This window comes from Uranotaenia lowii, chromosome 1, assembly GCF_029784155.1.
Source record: "Uranotaenia lowii strain MFRU-FL chromosome 1, ASM2978415v1, whole genome shotgun sequence".
NCBI classification, from domain to species: Eukaryota; Metazoa; Arthropoda; class Insecta; order Diptera; family Culicidae; genus Uranotaenia; species Uranotaenia lowii.
In genome coordinates, this window is record NC_073691.1 from 47,735,866 (window position 1) to 47,752,635 (window position 16,770).

General features: G+C 34.4%; 1 protein-coding gene across 5 annotated transcripts in view; it reads left to right on the forward strand.

The window, feature by feature from the left end:
• LOC129738445 (T-complex protein 11-like protein 1) overlaps positions 1–16,770 on the forward strand; it is a 32,814-nt gene that overhangs the window by 8,024 nt on the left and 8,020 nt on the right. Inside the window, exons 1-2 of one of the 5 annotated variants that reach the window (XM_055729650.1) lie at positions 3,688–3,876; positions 15,226–15,445. The exons of 1 other annotated variant lie outside the window; for it this stretch is intronic. In XM_055729650.1, coding sequence (XP_055585625.1) covers positions 15,423–15,445 — 23 coding nt within the window. In that variant the 5' untranslated portion in view covers positions 3,688–3,876; positions 15,226–15,422. Of the gene's footprint in view, positions 1–3,687; positions 3,877–15,225; positions 15,446–16,770 lie in introns of those variants that run through there. 3 more of the 5 variants (XM_055729649.1, XM_055729651.1, XM_055729653.1) reach the window with 3 other exon arrangements.

A 16,770-nucleotide genomic window follows, 5' to 3' on the forward strand; every position in this document is an offset into this window, starting at 1 on the left:
CCTGAGTTCTGTACAAATACATGCAAGATTTTTACCCTTTGTAATGAACATTTATGACACATTCAAATTGATATTTTGAAATGTTAACCTAAAACCAAAAAAAAAAAGATAGTCAAATTGTTGAAAAAATATTGTGCATATATTTTTGTCCGCTTGCTTGTATGACAATCTCTCATAGTGCGTTACCACAGTTACCATAGTTACCGCAAGATTTGTTTTATTTTCATAATAAACAAGAACGAACGCAAAGGATAAGCATGAAGTAAACATGAAAAGATAGGCTGGCAGATTTTATGAAGTTTTAATTTATGTTGAAGTTCGTTTTTTTTCTCAACAAATTAAAAATAGCTATATGGTCGAGCGATTTTATGTGCGTGCTCGTCTGAGAGGATTGGGTGTAAGCGGAGCAAAAAACGATGGAATTCTATACTATGCATTCCCGCAATTTTCCAGCACGTTTTCGGCCCTAGTCATTTTTTTTAAACCGGGGAAAACCGTGCATTCAATCCAAATTAATCCAATATTTAAATAAGATAATAAAAATAGGAAAAAATCTTGTGAACCTTTATTTTATCGTCGAAGCACATAAAATTGTGTTAAATAATTTTAAAATTTTTTTTATTAATTTTGATGAAAATAATTATAAAAAATCGTTTTTGGATCCAAATTCAAAACTTATCTTCACTCAATTTGATTTTTTTTGGTAAATTTAGCAAATTTTGTGAATACATCCGTACTTTTCGGAATCGCCTCTATATTTTCCTTGAATATCTGGATACGCCCGGATAAAACCGGGAAATCTGGAATGCTTGTTCTATGAGTTCTAAAAACCGTGGACGCTATTGAAAAAAAAACTAATCTTTTTCATCCCATTGAAGTAATTAAAACGTTCTTTTTATTCAACAGTTGTGGAATAAAATTTTCAGGCCATTTATTTGCTGATTATACTAGGATTTAATTTACAGTTTAATTTATCAAAAATCTTAATGATTTCATGTCACCCTAACCTGATTTTGCTTTAGCACCGCCATCTGTTAAAAATAAAAAGGTTTTATACTAAAATGATAGATGGCAGATTTTATCTATCTAGCGGAAAACTACGCAGAAGGCGCTTAAATCGATCCATTGAAACAATAGCGGTGATGATTGATGATGACAACTGATGATGGTAAACACGGTACAAATGTTTACATCATCACACTGTGAAGCCAAACAACTCAATTTAGGTTCGTGGTAACTCACCAGTGTTGCCAGATATTCTGAGTGGTTAGCTCAGAATATCACACGAAAATGAGAAAACTAATAAGTGAGGATATCACTTCAGTGAATAATGTAAATAGCTATCGCTGATGTTATAAGTAGTTTTTTAAGGACTTGACGAACGAAACGAATAAAGATTAACTCTATTCCACCACAGAAACTTGCGTTTTTTCAACATAATGTTTAAATCAAACAAACATTTTAGGGTAGTTTTCTACATATATTTACTTCAAATATGAAAAGAAAAGTAAATCGATGGAGCCTTGAGTGTAAAATTGAACACATTTTCGCTAGATGCCTTCCATCAAAGTCTTTACAGTGTAATCCGGTACCAGTTTCTCTTTTTTTCATTTTCTTAACATGTGCTTCTCGTCTTTGACTGTCTTCTTGCTCTTCCGAAGTTTCCGCTTCATTATTGCCCAGTACTGCTCCACCGGGCGCAGCAGCGGGTTCATGTCCTCTGGAACAAAATTAATAAAATTGGCTTCATACCACGACACTTTCAGAATAGTGGCATGATGCCAAATCTGGCTACAATAGCATAGCTTCGTCGTGCTGCTGCAAGAACGGAAAAAAGCGCTTTTCAAGGCACTCAGATTTGTAGATCTCGCCATTTGCTGTGCCCTTTGTCACGAAAGGCTCACTCCTCAGTCCGCAAGTGCAGATGACCTGCCAAACGAGATATAAGGAGGCGAACTTCGACATTTTATTTTTCTTAAATTTGTGGCCACATCGACCATGCTCTTGTCGGTGAAAAACTCCAACCCCGGAATTTGCTTAAAAACGGCTTTTATATACGTTTCGTCGTCCATCACACAGCAGCCATATTTTGTCAGCATCTTCTCGTAGAGCTTCCGTGCCTGAGTTTTAACCGTCGATTGTTGCCGCTCATCGTGGTTTGGGAAGTTCTGTCTGTACCTTGTATGTATGTAGTTCAGCTCTCTTCTTTGCATTCTGGACGTAGCTCTGCAACATGCCGATCTTTTTAGCCTAATCACGGCTTGGGCCGTTGAGATTTGCTTTAATCCTTTCCCTCCGTCTTTTTGTTCTCCGGTTCCGGTTTTCTTTCAGCTCCTTTGCCGTGGTCCAACGTCAACCGCTCCTGAAACCGTTTCAACACTCTGGAGCTGGTTAAATTGTGAATGTTCAACATTTTTCCCAACTCACTGCCGGTGCGACAGGTCAGGACATTCCAGGTGTTTGGAAAGAATTTGTTCTCTCGATACGCGTTGTTTCACCTCCATTTTCGTTGAAGAGAATAACCCAATTTCGAATTTGACTGCATGTAAACAACACACATCAATGAGAAAGTGTTCAAAGTTTGGTTGATTTTTACCCAATGGTAAAAAAGTTATGTCCTGTTTAATGTGTCGCAATAATTTCGTGTTCGCCCTTCAATGATATTTTTTGACTAATACTAGGTTTTTTTGTGAAAATTAGCCTTTGGGAAAATTTAAAGCTAAAATTGTTGTAGACATTTCAATTTTCGCCCTTTTTTTTACAATAATAATGCAGAAAATTGAATTCACTGCACAACGTTTCGACGTCTAATTTTCTCATCTTCATGAATTTTTTATTGGTGTTATGTTGATACACATTTAAGAACATGTTGATATGGGATTTGATTCAAAAATTGTGTTCTGGTCCTTCGAACCTGCATATGCAAATAAGGTTTCCTACAGGAACTTCCTGCTTAGGCCAACAACCAAATCGAATATACCTATGCCATGTTCCGTGCCGTTTCGTGGAATTCCGTTTTCCTGTTTCGGGTCATCACCTTATGATTCGGTTCAGAATTTAAAACGGACGAGGGTGGTTTAACGATATCAATTCGCTCGAAGGGTACAATACATCAAAAATTTATAGCTCAAAATTGGAGTTCAAGGATTGACATTTGGAAATTTTATTAACCTAACTAAAGTAAGCTCAATTGAAACGAGCAAATCACCATTAGCAGCAGCGAAAGTCACCAACAAATTCAAGAAGCAGCAGCAGTGGTTGTGAAGCAGCCGCCATCGAATTTTAAAAACACACAAAACGTGCGAATCGATTTTTTGCTGCTGCGCATGTGCCGTGGTCGTCACTTTGTTTTGATGTGATTTCGAGCGAGGCGAGGCGCGGAGCGTTGCCACAACACAACATCGCACAACCACATGGCAGCGTCAGAAAGTAAACATAAATACGCGAGAACTAGTTTTTCGCGTTCGACGGCCTCTTCTGGATGTGATTTTACAAGTGGCGACGAGGTGGAATTCCGCGGTACCAATACAGGTACGCTTACCATATGTTTCTTTTGATGGTAAGCGTTATACTCCGGGGGCAAATGTTTCAATATGACTCTAGGTTTTTTTTTCTACCCTTCTACTATGAATAAAGCTAGCTCGTTTTGTGGCCACCGAGCGAGCACAGGTTCTGCTGTGCTGTGGCCAACGCTTCTAGTTTCAATCTTTGTTCGGAACGGATCGGTCGTTTGTTGTATCTCTTGCGCGTGGAAGCGTCGTCGTCTTGGAAAAAAAAAATTCGATCACGATAAAAGCAACCAACCAAAGTCTAATTGTTGGCAACTTGTGCAATACATTTTGCAACTCACAGCGGGTGTTAGCAAATATACAAATCGTAAGTGAAGGGAGCAGTAGTAGAATCGTAAAAAAAAATCGCACCAAAGGCTAGGGGGAAGCATTGTCACCACGCGGACCGATTCCTTTTTCAACAATTGTCTCGCTACCATATCAACTACGCCTGACGCGTGACGCCTCAAAAGAAGGTGTTCGAAGTTGTTTGCAAACACTGCAGAAGAGTGATGCACCAGCAAACTCGGTTGTTTGTTGCGAAATTGAAGATCAAAACGCGCAAAAAGCGAAATCGAACCGAAATTTTCTGTCTCTAGCAGATTCGAGAACGCTCGAGATTGTTCGAGATCTCTTCGAGGTGAATCACGTTGTCTTGTTCGGCTTGTTGGCTTAGACATTCGGGATGGAATTGAATTTTTTCTTCCTTACCTCCAGTCCAGTGTTCGTTGTGTGCAACTCTAATTGCGCATTAATGTCGATACTTACCTACTAAAGCTGGCTAGCTAAATAGCTAGCTGGATGGTTGGGTCTGGTTGTTTTGTTTGGCTACAGTCGGAAACACACAAAGCTCACCCGGACCGCTGGGTGACTCCGGTTGGATGGCCAGGTTGCGGTTGGTGGAATAAATTAAACAGAAAAGAAGGGAAACGGAATAACGTAAAAAGTTACGTTTGCAGGGACCCTATCCGGAATCATGTAGAGGGGAACAAATAAAGTGCATCTACTTATTGAGGACAATTCAGAGAGTTTGTCATTTGAATATTCATGGGATAAAAGGCAGTTTAGCCTTAGTGAACCTCTGGCGAGGGTCTGAATATTGCAGTTTTTAAAATACGACTTCAGACAGTAAAGGTATGAAAATTCTCAGAAATTCAGGCTTAAAAATCATTTCCTGTTAGGTAATAGCATTTCATACTGAACCGATCGGTTCAGTCCCATGAAATAGTTTTGTTCACTGACTCAACACAGAATACTTTTTTTGGCGTATCATTCACAAAAGGGAACCAATTAATAATATTGGACATGCAATTAGTATTTATTGCTTTGAAATAGATGATGAAATTTGAGCATGACACGACACTATTTTATGGCATGAATTGTTATAACTTACACAGATGTTGGTCAGCTTTGTTGACGTTTTTTATTTTGAAAAATCCAAACATCACAGTTGATTTTTATTTTAAACTGTGAAGATACGATTTTTTCAATTATTTCTCGAAATATAAATCTTTTTTTGTTCCAATCTAATATTCGTTTACAGCAGAAATTTCACATTTTTTCAGTTTCTTATGGCAGATTTTCACAGGGCGCCCTATGAATCATCTTTTTTTCATAAGCTGCTGTCCCATAGAACACATGATATTTTAAACATACAAAGAAACTGTAAAGAGTTCGTTATATTACCTTCAAATAACCATTCGATTAAGGTTACTAGATTGCCCGGTTTTATCCGGGTTTGCCCGGATATTAAAGACAAGTTTTTGGAACATTCTGGCCCGGCCCAGTTGCCTGGATTTCATTAAAAATGCCCGGATTTGTGTGCTTTTTTGGCAAATGAAAAAAAAATTGTGATGTATTTTTGTTTATGCCTTCAAAATCGAAATTTTTTGAGCAAGTTTTATAGAAACAATTATGAAAGGTTTTTTGGAAGACCAAAATAAAATTTTAGATCTGTCGATAAGTTTGATGAAAAAAATTTTCTTTTAATTTTCTTTTTCTTAATTTTTGTTAAGTAATTTCTGGGTATTAACAAAATTTGCCCGAATATTGCCCGGATTTAAGGTCGTCAATTCTGGCAACCTTACATTAAATATGTTTGATATCTTCAATCGTTAATCCATCACGTGCAAGCATTGCGGAAGAATTAACATGATTATTTTCCGAATATGAAAAAAAAAACACAATATTTAAGCGTATGATAATTTAAAATCCGGGCAGTTATAAACGCGTGTATTTTAAAAAATATTCGTTTGATCAAAATACGTGAGCATTCTAGTGAGTCTCCTTATACCAGGATGGCCAGCGAACCGGGAAAACCGGGAATAAACCGGGTATCGAAAATAGGACCGGGAAAAACCGGGAATTTCATATCAAAACCGGGAAAATTCTTTATGGATCATTTTTTCTCTAAATAAACCTATTGAGTTCTAAATTTCATCCATATTACCTATCATTTTTATTTTTCTCAAAAGCGATATAAGATAGGGATCTAAATGCTATGGAGAAAATGTAGGCAAAAGACGAGAATTTCTTGAAAAATCAAATTTTTTATAGATCTGCGTCTACCTTTAATTATTTTTTTACATTTAAAAATTTACAAATTTTTGATAAGCTTCCAAAGCGCGAAGAACTTATCTCTCATATGTTTGAATTTTTTTTTTCACAATTAAATTCAATTTTTAACCTTTGGAAGTCGGGAATTCATAAGATAATGCGGGGGAAAATGCGATAAAACTGAAAAATTCAAAATGAGTGGTCACCATGTTACATGGTTCATTCATAAAATGCACAAAGGTAGAACGAAATACCAAATGTTTGTGTGATTCTATTATACATTTTGCGCTTTTACTGATAATCGCATTCTTTATTAATGACAAAATTGTAAAAAAAATGAAGATCGTAAAAATGTATGAACTACGAATCGCATTGAGAAATTATCACAATAAAAAAGTGAATTTGAAAAGCAAGTTCAAGCCTTAGAAAAAAAATTCAAAAATTGAAAGGAGACTTCAAATTTAAAATTTGAATAATGATATTCAATTGTTCTGCTTTTTGTAGCAGATGTAGATTGAGATATGAAGAATCGATTGATTTATGTACTTAACCCTAAATTGACGATTTTGGCACCTCATCTCTCTGATTCAAATGGCCTCAATTATTTTCTTAATCCTTAACATTTAAACCTTCTCAAACTATTTTCTGTAGAAATCCCAACAAACATCACCGTTATCTGAAAATCCTTACGTTTAACATATAAAAAAAGTGTTATTGAGGTTAAAAAAAATCCTAATAGTCATATTCATGTATTTTCAAACTGGGAAGGTCATAAAATCTCGGTCGAAAAAACCGGGAATTTGAAAATGAAAACTCGCTTGCCACCCTGCCTTATACTTATCATCTATTTCGGCCAAAAAAATAAAAAAAAAAACGTATATTTCTCAAAAACACGTAAACTTAAACATCTGAAAGAATAGGCAAAGTAGTCCTTTTCATTACCAATACAACACTGCCAAAATGTTGCATATCTGAACTCTAGGAATGTAGTTTTCGCCGATATGAAGTGCCTGGACTCTAAATGATCATCCTGAGTTTTTGTTTCACATTCAGATCCGAAGTTCTTAAACTTAATTTGGTTGCATAATAAAAACTTCAAAATGGCGATCCAGAATTGCAAACTCAAAATAAGACTCATCATTAGAAACTCATATTTTGATTCAGATTATAAATAAAATATGGAATAATGAATCCAGATTGAAACCCGGGACATCAAAGATGAATAAAATTAGATTGATGATAGAGGGCTTTGAAAAAAATATCAATTTTTGGTTGATATCGAAATGTTGATCTTGAATCTAAACTAAGAAATCGTTATTTTAACATTTCAGAAATCGTATTGGAACTTGGAAAAAGATCCAAAATTTAAATTTAATGATAAGTAATCTTGATAGTTTTAACTCATTTATAAGCTTAATCTAAATTTTGAATATTATTGCTGTATCTGAATTCTGAACCTAAATTCATATTAAGGTTCAGAATTCAGATACAGAATCGATATTCAAAATTCAGACTAAGCTCATAAATCAGTAATACTCTAACCTGAAAAACACCTACTGTAATAGAAAAGAAATATTTACAGATGGTTCACTGTCTAACGGAAAAATAGGCTATGGAATATACAGTCCTACCGAAGAAAATGTCGCAAGCGGCTTACCATCAACTTTTTCGATATTTTCAGCTGAAGCAACTGCTATTCAGCAAGCAATGCATCTGGCAAACGTTCCTACTGTTATATACACAGACTCGGCTAGTGTACTGGCAAGTCTGGAAACAGGTTTAAAACATCCAATTATACAAAAGATATTGAAACATAAAAACAGAGATAATGTTACGATGGTCTGGGTACCGAGTCACGTGGGTATTGTTGGAAATGAGAAGGCAGACAAATTAGCAAATTTGGGAAGAGACGCAGAAATTCACAATATCAATACACCCAAAGCGGACGCGCTTAAATGGGTCCGACATAAACTATGGAAAACACATGATCGGAACTGGCAGCTTGAACGGGACATGAAACTGAGGGAAATCAAAGCAACGACAGGAAAATGGAATGATCGAGTTATAAGGAAAGAGCAGAAAATTCTCACTAGGCTGAGGAGCGGACACACGAGAATCACACATCAATACATCCTGGAAAGAAAAGAAACACCAATATGCTCCACGTGTGGTGTTATAATAACCGTGAAGCATTTACTGATAGACTGCAGAAAATACTCGCTACAGAGAAAGGATTTACTACCATCAGAGGAACTAGCAACCATACTTAAAAACGAAAAACAAAGTGAAGACAAACTAGTGACATACCTAAAAAGATGTGCATTGTACGATGAAATCTAAGATAAGTATCATGTAATTTTTTAACACGCAGAGGGTGAAAGCTAAAGGTTAATCCCTCTTAAAATAAAAAGTATAAAAAAAAAAAAAAAAGTAATAATTATCAAGATTACTATTTTATTGATAAATCCATACTGCAAGAGATCGCATATAATTTTGATTGTTATTTCAATGTCAAAATTTCAAATTTGTGTTATTTTTTGGATAAAAAAATCCACAGTATTTTTACGAAAAAAAATTGCGGATAAAGAAACATGTTATAACCCGTTTAAAAAAAATAGTCATATTATTATTGCAGTTTTCTCAAGAGCCAAATTTCAAACTAAAACCTGAATTTAGATCGGAATAGTAAGTATCAGGTTTGAACTGCAAAACTTGAATCAATTAATTTAATTTTGAAAATTTTATTTATTTTCATTAATGGTTAAAAGCTTTTAATTTGCGCTAAAAATTGGTAGATTTAGATAATTTAATTTTAGCATAGAATAAGTTTTTTTTCTACAAATCGAAGGCTTCATAATAAAAACTTATTCTTTACAGAAATCAAATAAACTAAATTGATCAGATTTTATGAAACTAAGTTCTCGAATTTGTTACTATACAGAAATTTTTTTTGACTATTACGTGTCACTGAAACTGCAACTTTTAAAATAAATTACAGGTTGACCTGTAATTTTAAATTGTTTTCCTTGAAAGTTAACGAAGGTTCATTTATTATTACAGCAAATGTCCTGTAAAAAAGTTGTACACTGAAAATTAAATGTCACGTAATTTGTTTTTCGAACTGTAAAATAATTTTACAGGAAATAATTTTTGCTGTGTAAAGGATTCCTTAAACAAAACTAGTTTACCATTTTACAGATTATCGGATGTATTTTCAAAATCTTCTGTATAATACATAAAACGTTTAATTTAAAAGAACGTATAAATGGTTAAGTAAAAAATAGTAAGTAATATTTCTCTGCTTTTTTAATTCGTGCATTTTTTTAACAAATATATAAAAATAGGTAACCAAAACCCCCCTATGAGGCCGTTCTTCCTACGACCCTGACTCTCTATCACCATCTTCTTGATTGGAAAAAAATTAAACAATATTGCAAATGAAATTCAAATACAAAACTGAGAATGAAAGTTACAATCAGAGTAAAGCAGAAATTGAAAAATTTATAATTCAAATCCAAATGATTATTTCACTTTCGAATCTTTAAAACACAAAAAAAATCGTGTTCATGTAATGTGTTGAAATTTAAAATGTAATGCGGTTTAAAACTTGAAATTATATTTTTTTTCATTTTTTTTAATTCAAAATGTCAAAAAAATATTCAGAATGAAAATAATTCCGAAGGGAAATTAAATGTTCAAGACACAAAATCATAAATCTGGAATGAGATGAGATTGAAAATGTAGAAATATGTGAATGGTATGCAGAATTTAGGGTGTTTTCATTAGTAGAGGAAAATAAAAAAAATAGTACATCAGAACCGAAAGCATGAAATTTGGGCTAAATAAGTATCAATTAGAATTTCAAATGTTAGATTCAAATTGGAATGAAAATTTAATAGCGGAACTCATTTTTGCCGATTGATCCTAGTTAGTCAACTAATGTTACCTTTATTCTCAAAATAAAAATGGGTGTAGAGTGTTTAAATCAACGCAAATTTCAAATGATCGAAAAAATAACATTCATTTTGCATTACTCATACCTATCTACTCATACTTATGCTTATGAAGTGAGCATATTAGATTGCCTGGTTTTTATTAATTTCATTCCCAAAAAAGCCCGAAACAATTTAAAAGGATGTTTTTCTTAACATTCTTCACTTTTTCAAATTGAGGCAAATTTTCTTTCAAAAACTGATAATTTCTGTTTTTATAAAGTTTTAACAAATCAAAGAAAAGTTTATCTGTTTTCCGTAAAAGCCGCTATTTTGTTCTAAAAGAAGAATATTCTTCCTAAACAGAACCTAATGATTGATTCGCTGGAATCTCCTGAAATATTTTGTTTATTCAATACATTAGAGAAAGTGATGGTACCTATGCATTCCAGATTCCCCGGATTTATTCGCACATGCCCGGGTTTTCAAAGTAAATGGGACATATAAAGCAAACTCTTTGTTTTACCGAATTGCTTTTTTATTTCCGAAGTTTTAAAAGAGATTTGAACGCTGCTTACAAGTTTTGATAAAAAAAATAAACATTTTAAGTGAATTCTCAGCAAAAAACATGCGGGACAAATTTTTCAGTGCTTACTCTACGGGGCCCCCTTAACTTATATTAGGGCGAAACTATTCGAGCTATTATTTCAGGGGGGCCGTTTTACCTGTTATATAAAACATTTTAATTCCGATTTTGATTTGCTTTCCTAGTTTTATAGAACCTGAAGCAGTATGATTAAAGTTCTATTTGAATTTAAATTTTCCTCGGGGGTCGCAGACACTAGAAGATTTGGACAAACGGTTTCTTCAGCTAAGATGCTCATCAAATAATGCACTTTAATAAAACAGTATAAGATATTAGGACGTGTCATTTGTTCCATGATTTTGACATTCAAACTTTTTTAATTGCAAAGATAGAGTAAAATTATCTTCTACTAAGTTGTAGCTAATAACTATTAAAGCAACTTTGTGGAAGACTTAAATTCATATGACAATTAGGGAGCACGCTATGATTTTTTTATGTTGGAATGTTAGAGCGTATCTATAAAACAGTTTTTCTCTTTTAAGTGAATTTATAAGTAAGTGATGTCTTCTGCTAACTTTTATCATATAAAATGCGCACGTTTTTGTCTCGGACAGCAAATGTCTATTTTTAAGCATTCGCTAGTTATTAGGCTTTTCTATCAAAAATATATACAATTTGAACTGCCATATCTCAGATTGGGACAAACAAAAAAAATATCAAAGATAAAGTTTGTTAATCTTCAATACAAAACATCACATTCGACTGACCCTTCAATGAGACTTCTCTCATTTTTTCGTGGAAAAGTCGCAATTTCATCGTATCTTAAAAGCTAAATGCATTTAAGTGTAAGAAAATCTGAGAAATTACAAACTGACAAAGTATTTAAAATACAGTTACCTTTAAAAATTCATGAAAAATTCTGAGGATCGTATTTTGACAATCTAAAGTAGCGAAAATGTGCCCAATTACGTCAACTTTTCAATAATCTTTCCAAAATTTAACTGGTGTGATTTAAACAGTTTTGATGGTTCATTGATTTACTTTTTTGTGATTACGATCTTAAAATTAAAAAAAATTCTTGTGTGCAACGTATAGATTCTAACTTCAGCTTTCTTTGAAACTGAGTGAAATTTTTTTGAGTATTCCGTAGCTGATTCACAGTCTCTTTTCAAAGCATGTTTTTTCTGATTTTTTTTTTCATAGGCTTTAAATAACGGAAAACTGAAGTGTTGTAGGTAAACTTGAGTTACATTACATAGTTTCCAAAACTATAAATTTTGTAAAAATCGGTTGATAAACAAGAGAGATATAGAGGTTTTAAGCGAGGAGTGTCAAATTGACACTCAAGGCCTGATTAGGAAGTATTTTTCCTGGGCTTTCAGACAAGGTTGCCGGAATCACAGAAAAAATCTATACTTTTACAGAATATTGAAGAAATTTTCGATGAAAATAAAGTTCCAACCGCTTCGCACCTCAGAATTTAATTTTGATTGTCTTTTTTTCAGAAATAAATTTAAATCAACTTTTTTTCATTCCCAGTTTTCATATTTTTTTTTAATATTTCTTATTTTTTCAATAAAATTGAAGTAAAAAATCGAATATTTTCGTTCCTTTCAATAGTGATTTTTAAAAATTTAGAAAACCAAACACCACCCTCCTCCCACTTCCAGGTTTTCTTAATTTTTTTTTATTTTTTTAAAAGAAATTGATAAAGTGTAATCCAATTTTTTTAGATAATCTATTCGAGAACCTAACAGTTGTCAATTTGTTGTTCCTGAGAATGATTAAAAACTGAAAAAAATGTAAAAATATTTTCTATTAAAAGTTCAAAAGTCGTTTCAATAGCAAATCTTACACTTAGTGAACAGTTCGAATTAATAATTGAATTTGAAATTTTTCAAACTTTGAAAATGATCGTGAGTTTTGGTGTTGGATAAAGAATCTCAAATTCAGAATTCATATTTTAAATATCTAGTGTTGATTCATAAATTGCAATTCCAGGACTGCATTTGTAAATCTTTACTTTATTTCATTATACATTGTCGTTCTGGGCTCACACTGATTTTGAATTGCAAAATTTGCTTTCAGTCTACTTTGAAGTCTAAATTTGTGATCAGATATGTACACTAGGGTGGCATTGCACGTATGGGAGAAATTTCATGGTCGAATTTTGGAAACCGACCTAAACATTTTGTTGATTGACCCGAAAGACAGACCTGTACAAAATTTCAGCTCAATTGGACTTTTCGTTTTTTTGCCCTCAAAAATCATCAAAGGGGAAATAGGAAAAATCGAAATTTCTATAATGGTGCCAAATGACTTAAAAATGCATAAAACGTTGAAATCTGGTGTTATCTAAAAATAAACATTTTTTTTGTCAAAAATCGACTTTCTGGGCCGTTATCCGGAAAATGTCCAAATTTAAGGAAGTCGATTTTATCCCAAAAAATTTTTTTTTCGAGATAACATCAGATCTCGACATTTCATGCATTTTTTAGTCATTTGGAATCAAAATTTAAATTAAAATTTTTCCTATATCCCCTTTGATGAATTTTGAGGGCAAAAAACAAACAGTCCGATTGAGCTGAAATTTTCCAAAAATTTGAGCGCTTTGAGTCATCCCTAAATCAAGTCCGATTGAGCTAAAATTTTGTATAGATCAGTTTTTTCGGGCCAATCTACAAAATGCATATGATCGGTTTTCAAAATTCGACATGACCCATTCGGATGCCAATCTAATGTAAAGTTATAATAAAAAAATCATTGTTTAACTCAAAATCATTTTCACTTGAAACATAAGTGACATCTAGAGTGTTTCACCCATAAGTAAATTCATGTCAATTCTAAATGAAATTCACGTAAGTGACAGGTCAAGTCAATTGAAGGGGATCGAGCAAGTGGATAGTGAGTGTACGCTCAGGACATCAATATTTTTCGTAAAAGTGATTTTTATGTGATATTTGAGGCGACCCTCAAAAGACCTTCAAATTTGTATGGAATCTTTCTATGGAAAAAGTGTTCAAAAAAAAAGAGTCGTAATTAATTCCGGAAACACTGCGGAATAACACAAACTTTGTGACGTAAAGATGATTTGTTTTCGAGAGTTTAATTTTTTATTTTTGAAACCTTGAAAATAATTTTGAATCTTGGTGTCTGATGGATGAAGAATCTTGAATTCAAAACTCATATTTTTTTTTCTCATGTCAATTTAAAAATATGCCGATTCCTGCATTTGGAAATCTTAATATTATTTGATTACAATTTCTCATACTTGATTAACGTTTACTTCAATTGGAATAATTATCGTATACTTGAAATATATTTTAAATAGGTAGAAAAAATTGTTGTTTTTGCAAGTTCATTTATGTCACAATTTTTCGATGGTTGTTGTCAGGGGGTCTGTCTGCCGAAAGGTCACGCTCTAAAGATCGCCCAAGAAACCACGAAGCAACGCAGCTAATAATTAGTGGCGGTGTTCACTAAACCCTTTTGCAACTAAGCTGGTAGGACTTAAAACTCAATACCATGATTCACAATCGGCGCGGTACGTCTGTTGCAAAGCTAGACAACAAAAAGAGACTAACCAAAAAAACGTGAACTTAAACGCGGGTGGTGGACTGGCGATTGCAAAATTTCGTCGACTGTCAGTCAATATGTGACCGGCCAATTTTATAATTTCAGCACAACAGTCTAGAGGTCAGCATTTTTTATTTGGTCTTCTGTTACATTTAGTTCGAAGACAATGGCCACACACAAAATTTAGCAATTAAGATCTACCTACCTGGTGATTGTTTTCTTATATCTTTCTTCATGAAGATAAGGGTGACAGCCAAATGTTTCTCTGATGCAAAATGACTTAGAAATCCAGGAAACTTCGAAATCTGGTGCTCTTGACTTTGAGCGCTTTAAGGCACCCTAAATCAAGTCCGATTTAGCTTAAATTTTGCGAAGGTCAGTTTTTGGACCAATCTGCAAAATGTATAGATATAGTGTTTGCCAAATTCGATCATGAAATTTTTCCCATACATCCATTGCCACCATAATGAAGACGTTATGTTTTTATTGAACATTTTATGAGATCAATTTGAATAGATATGTATTTATCTACATGTTTAAAGAAGTAGGTATGTTTTGATCTTAATTTCGTCGTTTTTTCGACCTGATAGTTGAACTGAATAAACTGATTTTTTAAATGGTATGAGAGAATGAAAGCTTGTGAGAATGTTATTAACTAGGTATTCAACGAACTTAACGCGGTCTTGTTCCGATTCAGACATCTCTTGATGATGTTCAATTATTGTGCGTGATCGAGGTGATGTCTCAACTGGAAAAACGCACTTCTTGTGGATTCTATTGTTTTATTACTCTCTTTCATAAAATTCCATCTTCAACAAGAAAAACATAGGAAAAACGTCAGATGGAAGGGCACCTGTTGCAAGTACTTCGAAAACATTCTTGGAATAGACACGTGTGTGACATGCTTCAGTTGTGACGAAACTCAGTTCAGCCAAGTTAAGCCAGAGTGGCGTGCGAATTTTACTACTTAGTCCCGCGAACTTTTAATGAATGAGAGGGAACCATTGTGCGCGGATTTTTTTTTCAGAGTGGATTTCTTGTTACCGTTGTCTCGTATCATTTGACTAGATCGGAAAGGGAAAGTGAAGTGGTCACAACAACCGAGAGTGCTTCCACTGCTGGTGTCGAGGAACCTGTCCTAACCCAAGATCTTCTATTCAACACATCTACAGCGACAAACATCTGTATACGGATCGGTCAATCAGTCAGCAAGCAGCCAGAACCATGCCAGCTGATGCATTTTCAAGGTAATATCTGTTTTCATCTGTAGGGCGCGCGTTTCGGAGGGAAAATGAACGATGTCTATTTTTAAAATCGTAGACCGCTAGGAGTGCGGTTGAAACACCCTGCCGTCAGGTTCCAATAAAACTTTCCTACAGTAAATACACACAGTTTACAGTGGGTTTGCTCAAATACGATAGTTCGTTTGGGGGAATTTCATGGTCACTGTATGGACGAGGAGTCCCCTGTTTTGGTGACCTTGACACGTTAGAAAAACGTGATTGTTTCATTAGAGGCGGTATTGAATTTCTCATTAATTAGCGGAGTGGTGGGAATTAAGTCAATTCAGTCATCTTACTGTGGCATTATTAAGGTCGGATCGTTTTTCTTCTGTATCATTTCACAATGGGGAAAAAGTGTACAAATCGCGAAAAAATTCAATAAAGTCTGCTTCATTTAATATTGGAACACAAACAATTGCGTGTAGTTCAGTCATTTATTAACGAATTAATAATTTGTTTTTCATACAAATGTAGCATTTTCTTTACTCTTTCATAAAAAAAAATTAAAAAAATTATTCATTGCTGTTTCGAAGAAATTCTCGTACTTTTCCCGTAATACGGCACATTAGGCGGCGCACACCCTTTTCGTCCACCGTTTTGGCGATTTGATTCCACCAGTTCTTCATTTGAGTCATGTTTCTAACAAGTTTTCCCTTTGCCTTAAGCGTCCGCTTCGTGATTGCCCAGTATTTCTCTATCGGCCGGAACTGGGGGCAGTTTGGGGGGTTGAGGTCCTTCGGTATTACGCTGACCCCGTTCGTTGCGTACCATTCCATAACCGTTTTGCTGTAATGGCAGCTTGCGAGGTCCGGCCAAAACATTACTGGACGGTCGTGGGCACGAATAAACGGCAGAATCCGTTTCTGTAGGCACTCTTTTTTGTAGACTTCTGATGTCATTGTCTTGTCAGTGAGAAAGACTTTGGTTTTCTGTCCACAACTGCATATCCCCTGCCAAATCATGTACTTGCGGGCGAATTTATCCGCAAACACGAACTTAAATTTTGCAGGTACATCCCCCCGAGCCGTTGCCAAATAAAATTTTTGACCTGGGATTTGCCCAAAGTCCGCCTTCACGTAGGTCTCATCGTCCATCAGAATACATCCGTCGAACTTGGTCAGCACTTGGTCGTACAGCTTTCGAGCACGGATTCTGGCCACATTGTTCTGCTTCAGCGTCCGATTTGGCTGTTTGCTGGCTCGGAATGACCTTATTCCTTCCACCGTACTGTGAGCGGCCTGGAACTTATTGGCCAAATCGCGGTCTGAAAGATTGGGATTCCTCTTGAC